At 42.4% G+C, this 12,032-nt stretch overlaps 1 protein-coding gene across 1 annotated transcript in view; it reads left to right on the forward strand.

Moving 5' to 3' along the window:
* The first annotated feature begins 1,208 nt into the window (after positions 1–1,208).
* LOC122518565 (POU domain, class 2, transcription factor 1-like) overlaps positions 1,209–12,032 on the forward strand; it is a 90,290-nt gene continuing 79,466 nt past the window's right edge. Inside the window, exon 1 of the mRNA XM_043637570.1 lies at positions 1,209–2,754. Coding sequence (XP_043493505.1) covers positions 2,157–2,754 — 598 coding nt within the window. The 5' untranslated portion in view covers positions 1,209–2,156. The remainder of the gene's footprint in view (positions 2,755–12,032) is intronic.

Consider the following 12,032-nt stretch of genomic DNA (forward strand, 5'->3'; position numbering starts at 1 on the left):
GGTGGTAGCGCGATAAGAGGAAGGGTGCAACGTTCGCGAGGTTAGCTACGCAGAACACGCCGATGAAGAGTGGGGAGGGTGACGTTCCTATGACCAATAAGAGCCTCTTTAAAGTGCCCTTTTTGCGCATCGGACTGCGCATGCTGAATTCAAATCCGTTCGAGCTCCCGATGAGCGTAATATAGGTAATAATGCTTGCCGTGTTAGTAGTGGTTGTATCGGTGGTGGTGGTGGTGGTGGTGATGGTGGTGGTGGTATTTCGTCTTTGGTTGTATGGAAATATGATAGCGCGATAAGAGGAAGAAGTGGGAAGAACGGCAGTAGGCCCACCGACCAATAATGGAACTGCTTTAAAAGTACATTTTTTTGCGCCACTATTGCGCATGTCAAATTCAAATATTAGGAGTGGTGAAGAGATTTCCCAGATGGGTATGGAAATATGATAGATGGGAGATGTGCCTAGGAGTCAAACGCTATGGCGGACGCATTAAAGAATTGAAATTTCTTTAACGCTAGCGCAAAGGAATTCAAGAAACGAGGCTGTTCGTACAGTCAAAAGATTAAAACAATATCTTGGAACTTTTATAACATATGAAAAAAATGCCAAGGTGAAAATAATAAATGTATAGTCAATCTCCATATCCCAATAACGTTAAGGAGGTCGACAAAGAAAAATATGTTAGATGCAAATGCTTCTGGAATAGTCATTCTTGATAGGGGGTCGAGGGGGGAGTGATGTAGTTGCGGGTAGATGATAGGGGGAGGCGCGCACACGCGGGGTAAAAAGGCGCGCTCCGAACGTCGAGCCGGGCGGAGCCGCGCGCAGCGTTCGGATTGGAGAAGGATTCCCCATCCGAGGGAGCGGGCATCCCCACCACCGGATTCGTCCACTCGCGACGCAGTCGACGCAGTCCGTCCTTCTCCCACGCGTGGGCCTTTCGCGCTCGCTCGTGTGCGCTCAGCGGTGGCAGCGCGACGGCGGCGACGTGCGGCGGCGTGCGGCGGCGTGCGGCGGCGACGGCGGCGTGTAGCGGCGTGCGGCGACCACGGTTACAACAACGACGACGACGGCGGCAGCAGCGGCGACCGAGACTCCCCCACCTTCGGTCCGTTCCGGCCTCGGCAAGTCCGCGTACGCGCCTCGCGTTCGCCGTGGCCGGTAGGCGGCCTGCCGGACCTACGTGGGCCCTCTAGTGTAGCTGCACACATGCACGCGACAGCATCTGACCGCCGTCGCAGCCGCAGCCGCAGCCCTCCGAGCTGCCCTCCAACCTGCTGCTGCCGCCGCCGACGTCGTCGCGTCATCTCCTCGCGTAGTCGCCTTCACCCTCACCCTCCTGTTAACCTGCCTGAGAGTTCCAAGCGAAACCTTACAGTTGCTCCGTTCTCGAACACGTGTAGTTTGTGAATTCGTTTCTACAATGACAGCCGTTATCGCTATCTCCGAGACCGAGTGACGCTCGACGGATCGAACAGTGTGTCTGTTGGTTGGCAAACTTCGCGGGTGTTTCGTGTTGTCTCTTGATAAGGTGGACGAGAGGTCGTGCAAGACAGTGCTTCACGAGAGTGACGCTCTTCGAGTGCCGCCGCGTTTACGAGCTGTCAGTGGTGTGCTTTATGTATCGTCTCCCTCGATGCTATTATCTCATCGAGAAGAACGCCGTGTGATCAATTCAAAATAGCCGATAGAAGAGCCGGTCACGTTGGATCTCGCGGCGTTGTCTGCTTACGGGGGCGTATCGGGACCCAGGGTCGCGGTGGCGGGCACTGGGCTTCTCGCGCTACCCGGCTTGATACCCGAGAAGGGTTTATCATCGCCCGGCGGCCAGTCGAAACCAAATTTCGCAGGGCTGGCGGGTCTCGACAGCGAGGCGGTGCGCCGCTGGGTCGCGGAGGCCGCGCGGATTCGTCAAATTCCACCTCCGGTCTTGATACAACCAACTTCTCAGCCGCCTCCACCGTCACCCCAGCAGCAGCAGCAACAGCAACAGCAACAGCAACAGCAACAACAACAACAACCACAATCACCGCAACAACAACAACAACAACAACAAACACAACAACAGCGGCAACAGCAGCAGCATCACAGTCATCGACAACGGCAGGAAGCCAGCCCACCCTTAGTGGGGCCTACCCCTTTCGTTTTACCAACCTCGATGACCCATACCCCCAGCATGCATCTGTTGGAAAACAACAACTTAGTGGAGGTTGCGATGTCACAGCAACAACAGCAGTCCCACCAGCAAGTGCAGCAACAACAAAAACAAAAACAGACCAGTCCAACGAACAACAATACCATAGAAGCCTGGAGATCGATCCAGGGTAGTCATCAATGGTGGAGCACGCCTAGTGCTGTACATCAGGAGCAACAGCAATCGCAACAACAACAACAACAACAACAGCAACAGCATGTAGTACCGATTGCTCGAGTCAGTCAAACGCAAGCTCTCGTCGCTAGTGCGATTTGCGAACAGGTGCAAAGGCATCAGATCCATTCGGAGATCGATCAACCTTTAGATTTTTCCGTCGGAACTCTACAACAACACAGACTACAATCGCGAGTTAGGATTATGCACGAGAGACTGCAGAACAGGATCACTGACAACAACAACGGTACAGTCAGCACACAAAAGATCAGGGTATCTGGTAGTAGACGAAGTTACAGCCCCAGCGAGGCTAGTACCAGTAGTAGCGAAGACGAGGGTGTATCCACTGGGGGTAGTCCGCCAGGACCCCTAAGAGATATCGAGAATGGTGAGTTTTATAATCCTTACATCTTAATTCTTTGAAATAACGTTCCTTTGGATCATCAACACGTTGAACACGCAAATAATTGGGCTCATAAATTGAAACATAATCGTATAATCGCTTATTAGATTTCGATAAATGAGCCACGATTAATGGTTATCTCTGATACTAATCGCCCTGATACCTGGAATTATCACTAGCGCGTTCGTGATCTTTCAAAGCGTATTAACGAATGAGTCACACGGTCGATCGAAGTTGGACGATAATATTCGCGTTAACGTCTAAAGTATATGTAGGCTAATTTTCATCTAACTAACGTAAAGTCCTTTCGTTATGATATATCTATAGATGAGATTTAGCGATGTCTTTCAACGCCATTATTAATCAAGGATAGCGGTCCAGCTTGCCTTTATTAATATAATTCTTTAGGAATACGCGATTGCTGTTTGGTTTTACCGGTTTCAGATAACACTCCTCCTTTATGCCCTCATCATTAGCATCCTATCGGATGCTACGGATTAGATTAATCGTACGCGATACGCCGTTCTGAAAAATAGACGATCGCGATTTATGCCAATCGTTTTTTGAATTTATTCTCCTCTCGGGTCAATAAAGAGTATGTGAGATATTTTGAAGGAATTATTTATTATTATAAACGTTTATATATGAATTGAAGTCGCGAAAATCCACCAAAGTATCATGGAAAGAAGTTATAAGGAAGAAAATATCTTATCAATACGAGCTAACAAATATAGATAGTTTCTTGAAAGATATTCGATGATTCGCGCGTATCGTTGAGATTTATCGGCTCGACCAATGCAATTGCGCCTACGTAATTGTATCGATGCTAACTAAACCGCGAAGCAAAGCGAACGTGAGCGATATAGAATAGTCTAGAAATAAAAAAATCACTCGATATCGTATCTATCGATAACGTTTCAGCTTCGAAGTTTCTTTGAATAAATATAACTACGTAAGTGCGTATTGGCATGATTATTTTTGATGAGCAACCGATGATACAACGAATTCTAGTCTAGAAAAATTTCATATAAAATATCTCATTTTTATGAACCTTACCCCACCCATTTTTATCTTCGCACTTATATCGCTTTCGACGAGTCAATTTCTTAACGATCCCCGTGCGAAAAATGACACGTTCAATTACTTACCTCCGCCTCATATAAATACAAATGCAATTAATGGATTACAAGTATCGATCCTATCTTAACAAGATATTATACAAAAAATGGACTTTTATAGAGATACAGTACGAAGACAAGGCAACAATGTCGCACAATGTGCCATTATCAGCTAACAGAAAATTTATCAATAATAAATAATTATATAATGACGGATTGTATATCGCGAAGCGAACCTCTGATAATTCAAAAGCATATAGAAATTACGCAGCTTGCCACGATAAAGACATCCTTTGGCAACGTTCTATAAGTTCCTATATCTAATTGACTCATAGTTTTAAAGAATAACCCTAATACGATCAAAGAACGAAACACGATCGAGAAGACGAAAATTACTCGCGACGACGCGGACGGTGTATTTCGCACGTACGGATCATCGCGTTCACGCGAACCTGACTTTCCTTCCATTACCGTGTAACAAGATACTCCTTTTAACCTATATTATTTACACCTCGATGTAGAAGGATATAACAATATTTATCGTATAATTAGATTCGATTCTCAAACGTATACGCGTACACATACTCACATATCCCCTGTATTACAACTAACAATCTCTTTTGCTATCTTGCGAATCGAATTTTCGAGCATTTTTTTTTTTTTGTTTTATCGAAGACAATAAATCTTCCAAACAAATCGACGCCGTAGAAATATAATATATAATCACTTACGTCTGGATATACATATTCGGATGGAAAGAAAGATAACAATGAAGATAACATTATATTCTTAGGATTCGCATGATAATGAACATTTTAAAGAAACGTAGAAATTCATTTCAATTACTACCACTGCGCGTAAAGGTACCGAAGGGCTCCACATTAAATTAGCTAACGTTAATGACGAAACAACGTATGATTTGAATGCTCTTCCTAAATCTTTCTTTTTCATCGTGATCGCTTCTAGTAAACAACGCCTCAGGAAGTATACGTTACGTTTTAGCCTTCATTAGTGTTTCCCAAAAAATAAAGACTAAAGGAAAGAGAGAAACGCAAAGATGATCTTCTTCTTCTTCTTGATTCTTCTCTGCCGTCGTTGGAAACATTTGCGTGCGGAAAATTAGATGGCCTTCCGATTCGTGAGCGTACTTCACGGTACTCCGGACCATCATCTTTCGTTGTCTCTTGCCACCGATTATCTATCACTGATCCTCTTTGTATACCCATTCCATTTCTTCGAACTTGTTCTCTCTCTTTCTCTATATGTATATACATATCTTTCTCCTCTCGTCCTTAACGAATTTCTAATTTTGACAATTGATATCATTGTCATCGACGTCTACGATATTTAATACGAAAACTCAATTTTCAATTATAAACCTTTCCGAATATGATTGTGTATGCAATCGATTTTTGAGTTATCGTGATCACAAAATTAGAACATTTTTACCTTTAGCGATAAACTTAACTGTTTCGAGTAACTTAACGGAAAGATAAACATATACGGATAAGAAATCTGACTGACGTCCTATACACAAACACCTTAAGTAAATACTTTTCTCACGTGTAAAGGAATAAGTATGAATGATCCCACAGCCTAATTTGGATAATCTGACATAGACGGTGAAATTAGCCGCTTTTTCGAATAAAGGAGAAAGCGTGGACGTACGATTTCGAATTTTACGTAGACATTGTCGCGTAAAGAAACAAGATATTTATGTAAAGTGTTCTACTTCGAATAATTCATATATCGGAGTTTAACAATGATATTTTATATGATATTTCTTTTATATATTATATATATATATATATTTTATATATTTTATAATGATATTTCTTTTTTCTTTTTACATTTATCTACTTACTGTGCGTTACTACTAATATAATGATAAGTTTAATAACAATTACATAATTTTAATTTTTGTTCTGTTTTATCTATATATTATATTGTACTTTACTGTAATTAATGGCCTTTAGGGAGCCTAGGCTCTAGGGTCAATAAAATATTATTAAATAAATAAATAAATATATTGCATTGACAGGAGGAAAATTCGGAACTGTTCCTGCCTAATATCGATAAAATAAATATTGCCGGAAGTATTTGGAAAAAAGTGATCCTTCTTTGCATCGTACGTTAAACTCTTGGTTATAGGATAATTATGAAGAAACTAACTTCGACGAAGCGATTATCGCATGAAACGATAAAAGACCGACGTGGAAAGAGAAATCAATTATGTTGCTATGTAAAAACTGGTCGACTTTTACGAGGAATAAACTTCTCTGTCGCAATCTTCGGACATTTATAAATTCGAATTCACGTGTTGTCATAGAAAGCGTGAATATGTAAATCTGTCTATCTAATAGATATTTCAATTTGATCTTACGCTTTCTTTCGTTGGAAATCATCGGCAATCGCAAGAACACACGGCGTATTGGTGTGAGTGAAACGTCTTAAGCCACAGTAATATGATTTTAATGAAAATTCAAGTCCTCGAACGAACCGGAAGTGAGGGTCCAAATTGCTGTTACATCACGACGAGCGAGCATATAATGCCTCCGTATTTGCATTGTGCGAGCAGGTTTCCGATTATAGCCTACTCGACTTTCGAATTAAGGTCCACACGTATCCTGCCTGCTCTTTCGAACGCTTCGGGCTAGTTCAACGAATTCCAATCTATTATTTCCAGACCTACGCGCGCATCTCTTTTAAGAATCTTCGGGTAGCACGTGACAAACAGGAAACTCGAAGACTACCAACTAATTTGCCGATATTTCGAGAGACCATATATCAATGGAAGTTTATTATCCAACATCCTAATGATCTCGAATATTATCTACCTCCTAAAAACACTCGAGGAGGAAAAACGATGATGAAATTTATGGAAAATTATGTAAATTGTCGGAGACAAATAAAATCAAGAGAGGAAAGAAGAAGGAAGGAGAAGGAAGTTTGGCAACAATGAAGAAGATACGATATGCGTATGGGTGGTGGCAGGTAATACCGGATAAATCTCACCTTTGGATAGGTCAGGTTGGGCCAAAAGGAATCCACCGGGAAGGTAGAAGGCAGCAGCACAAGAGAGAAAGGGTCACGTGGCTTTCCCCCTTCATCTCACCTTTTTCGTTCTCCTTGTTTCTCCGTTCTTTTTTAACCCATTCAGGTAGAAGATGATCCTTCGTACCTTTTCGAAGGAACATAACGAAACGAGCAGTGAACAGGTCGAAGGAGAAGAGGTACCAACGACGAATCAGCGTCGTTGTCGCGACACGCGACCGACTTTCTAGTACCTTTTTTCTTTAAACATTCAGGTGGAAGGGTTCTTTCTTTTCTCCTTGCTTGTCTCCTTGCTATTGCCGCCTTGCTTGTTTGATCACGTGCCTCTCCTCGACTTTTCACGCTTCTTCTAACTCACATACGCTTACGTACACACACAAACACACACGCGCACGCACAAAATCTATTACACGTATCTTTCTCCCGCTTTTTTCTTATCGCGTATCCACTGCCGTTCCTGTCGAAATATTTCAAAAGAATTCCGTGGGTGTGGACAACGACTAAGAAAATGAGTCAGTGCAAACTTGGACGACTTATCGAAGGCGGGCACGCGGGACTTATTCTGAAACGTACGTAGACATTACGAACAAAACTGTCACCTCGCGAGTAAAAGTCCTTCGCGTGGATAAACGTACGGACGACCTTGTCAGCGAACCTCGGAAAAGGAAATGCACTTCTTCTAATGAAACTTATAATGGCACGTACGACTCATAGCCGCAGCGATAACGCGACGAGCACGTTGCATCAACACGTACTAGAGCCTGGTGCATTACTTCGCACTCATGCTTCTTCTTCGAAGGTGTATTCACACGGGTCTCTACGTCTGTGTTCCTTAACAGGGAGATTTTATGGTTTACGTTTCGATACTAGACGGGGATTGAATCGTTATCGACTTAAACATTCGATCGTGTCAAAAAATTCATATTTATTTCGTCAACATTCAGTCAAAATTTTACGTTCTATGCCTAGGAGAGGCTTGGCTTATCAGAAATTGTTCTATATTTTATGTTAAATATTGTGTCAATTTTTATTTTAGGTAAATACAAATACATATATCTTCTACTAATCTAAAATAAATTAACATAATGCTTATAATTTAAGGAATTTTTGTCGAAGCAAATAGATATGAGATAGTAATGGAGAAAATGTTTGGAGAAAATGTTGGGAAAAGCGTCTGCTTTCAAGGACCGTCGTCTCGTGCGACAAGGTTTGCGCCTATCCGTTGAACGGATAAATGATGAAAATTAGCATATTCATTGCGTTTGTCGGCGATCTAACGCAGGTGAACGAAGCTCTCGCCGTATTTGGCGATCTCGTATGCTAATTTCTCGACTGCAGCTCGAGTGCAGCTCGACGACGACGACGTTCGTCGATTGGCATTCCGGCTTTAAACGCACCACGTACTACACGCCGTACACTCGGTTAAAAGGACAAGGTGCATAATCCCGCGCTCGAGTTGACCGAAGCGACTGAATTATTCTCCGACGTGGCGCGCAGTTTCCACGTAAAGACTGTGCTTTGCATATCGACCAATACGTTTATTCTCTCTCTCTCTCTCTCTCCCTCTAGTTCTATCTATATTTCTATCTCTTTTTATTGACCGTCCTTTGCCCTTTGAACATGCCCAACACGTTTCCGAAGCAGCAGACAATAATACAATAGGAGGAAAGATTTTATTCTTTTCTACGAAGCTCGGAGGAACCCTTTTTGCAATTATTTGAATAAATTCATTTCAAACTCATCTTACTCTAAAAGTATACTCCTTTTGTACGCATTAGATGCATATTGTGAAAAAAAGAAAAAGAAGAAGAAGAGAAAAAAGGAGCAGCAGTATTTTTCCAAGAATGGACGCTTGTTTACAACGGCAAGATATCGAAAGAATAATTTGACTCGGTCTTCGAATAGTAGAAAATACGAGTCGTGGGAACGACACGAGTGTCAGCAATGCTTTTCTCACAGTAATGCTCACCGAGAGTAGACTTTTCTTCTATCGTGGTTCTGTTTGTGGTTTAACGAGTCTTTTGAAACGCGCCAGAAACGTAGAAACAAGCTATATACGATGATGTTCTGCGTACTTGAACGCACGTGAATCAGAATATCCGAGTCAACCGATGATTCCGATCAACAACGATTCTCGATCACCAATCAAGAATGTGAGGACGTCTCTCTTGGATCTCAGTTTCTTGCGTCTGGAAAAGAATAAACGGACGAGAAAATATCACCGTTGTTCCCGGATTCCATCGGGTCGAATTCTTCGAGAAGATTGCAAAAGTCGAAATTGTTTTTTCCTTTGAACGACCCTCTCGTTCGATTTTTAATTCGAATAAAGAAGGACGGTTCTCTATAATATCTCTTAGCACGCTGGTAAGCTGACTCCGTTCTCTCCCTACTTAATGTTTTGCCAGTCATTGCGGTTCCCGCATCCTGCAGCAAATTCTCTCTCTCTCTCTCTCTCTCCTGCGCGTCATTCGAAAATTTCATAGGGTCCGCATGCCATATGTCCTCGATGCAAATTCTTTCATTTCCACAACCGTAATAAACCGATTCCCTTAGAATAATTCTTCGTAATCAACATAGCAGATAACACCTGATTTTCGATGCGATTGACAACAAAAAAATAGAACGAATTGTATTTTCTCGTGTATTCTCTCGTTGCTTATCGAAAACTTGTTAAAACTCGACGAGACTCTCGGTTACGAGATTCCGTTCGGAAGAACGCGATGCTCGATCGTAGATATTCGTTACGCAATCTAATTATGCATTTCCACGGATTTTCCCGTGCGTCACACGATGCGAAACGCAATTAGCGAATGTGTAAAATACATAAGTACGTTAATCGATTCATTACAATGGAAGTTACCGATGCTGTCTGACGTTGGGTCGATTATCGTGAACGAGATTAATTAACTATCTGCGAGTATACGAAGCATACGAAAGGAACCAGCGAAAGGAACCAGTGAAAAGGGATGACAGATCATTCGAAGTAAAGATAATAGAAATGTAGACGGAAAGTGTTGTCGGTAATGGCCGAGGGCCAGGGTCTTCGCGACATTTCCTGCCTCGTGTATTCAAATTAAAGCACGTAACGTCGCGGCACGTGAGACTTGGCTTGTAATGGTAATGATAATGGTAAGCGAGAGCCAGGAGATTTGCGAGAAAGCAGCCGCGATCATAGTCTTTCCGCGGAGACGTGACGATGCTCTCTGCCCGAAGAGACTTCGTTTGGTTAACAGGACATCTGCCGAGACTGACGACGCAAACAACGTAGACGTTTACGATCTCGCTAGATGAAGATAAAGAGATTATTTCTTTCGTCATCGACGATAAACCGCTTCTTGCCGCTTAAACTAATCTGTTCTCGAAATCAGGATTTTAACCGAAGCTTCATTTTTTTCTCTCTCTCTCGTCCCTTATGCAGTCGTTCTAGTCCTTAATGCAATTTTAATAACTGGATAAATAAACATAAGTGCGAGCGGGGAGTGTGTAATTTGAATCCGGATGCGACACGATGAGCGCTTTCGATAAAGCAACAACAGTGTAATGCTCCGTTCTGTAAGAGAAAGAGAGAGAATACGAATCGTGTCGTCCTCCTTCCACCGACACGACTGTTTCCCTCACGTGCTTTCCGTGTGCGCGAGCGAGTACGTTCCCGTTTGCTTGCGATGCGTAAGGAAGCATATTATTTTGCACTTTATGCAACGTATGCTAATCCACACGAAGAAACGCATTCCCTAAATCATGAATAAATCTAAAGTGTGTTTTCTCTACTGCTACGTATGTACATATTTATTTGCTTATCGTAACACTTACAATTAGTTCTTTCTTACTTTCCTTTTTTATTTTAATTACACGTCGAACAAAAACGCGATTCCTTTCTCCACATGGAAACAACAACGCTACCAATGAATTCGTGAAACTCTTTGCCACAGGTAAAAAAAATGGAAAGTGATAATTATAGTTTTTCATTTGATATCAATTCGATAGATATTCGATATGGTCGACATTTCGATCCTCTATCTTCGAATGAAGCATCAAATCAAGGTCGCTGGACTCTTCTTCCGTATCCAGGAAATGCGGTCGTTAAAAAGTTTGATAAAAAAACCTTACCTCGATAAATGCAAACGCCTTGAGAAGGCTTTACGCGTGTCACAGCGCAATCGCGATATGATCTTTACGAAGAATGGCGATCATTATTTCGGTCCTCCTCATTGTTTCTACTATTAAATTGTTTTGCTCATTAATAACGTTCGCGTCTGTTGTTCGCGCACGTTCTTGCAATCTGTTCGTTTATCTTTCGCGTATTGCGATTCAACGAGCTGCAAAACTTTTTTTATGATAAAATTTGCAATGATGGAGTAAAAAATTAGCGAAGAGCAGAATTCGAAGTGAGGAACGTTCGCGTGTTCTCATATTAGACGGCTAGCTTGTACGTAATATCATATATTTTATGAATCATACATAAACATTAAAAACTTTCAACAATCTAGATGGTTAGAAACTGTTGTAAAGTCTGCTTCGTCGCGCCCATCCCTCGCGGAGCGATGCAAATAATGTGATAAACATTTTTATACCGTCCAGCAATATTTTTCCTTAAAGATCTCCCCAGCTTGGACAAGCTTCTCTCTCTTTTCGTGCTATGTGCCATTGTTTATGACGCTTTAATTAGATTGCTAACACGTTCTCTTATCTTGTTACTTCCGGCGGATCATGGGAATCGTTGGCACGCATGCAAATGGCAATACGAAAAACTGTACGAATCGAGTCGTACTTCCGGTAAGAGATGTAAATCTTTCGACACCGACTAAGGACGAGTTTTCATGCAACCGTTCGCACGCTTTTCGTGTTCGTCCAACGAAACCCGGATTCGTATCGCTCGTTCGCGTGCCGACGTTCGCGAGACTTTCAAAAAGAGGAAACGAATATCGTTAGATGCGAATTGTAGCTTCTCTCCACCCCCCTCCGCCCACTCCTCCCTTTGTTCCACTCTTCTTTTCAACTCTAATCGCGTCCACGATCAAGGACCGAATTTATTAATCTCTTACGGAGACTCGTTGAAAATCTCAAGGAGCAAAATCCATCGCGTTGTCGGCA

Source organism: Polistes fuscatus, unplaced genomic scaffold (assembly GCF_010416935.1).
Source record: "Polistes fuscatus isolate 324 unplaced genomic scaffold, CU_Pfus_HIC Scaffold25, whole genome shotgun sequence".
NCBI lineage: Eukaryota > Metazoa > Arthropoda > Insecta > Hymenoptera > Vespidae > Polistes > Polistes fuscatus.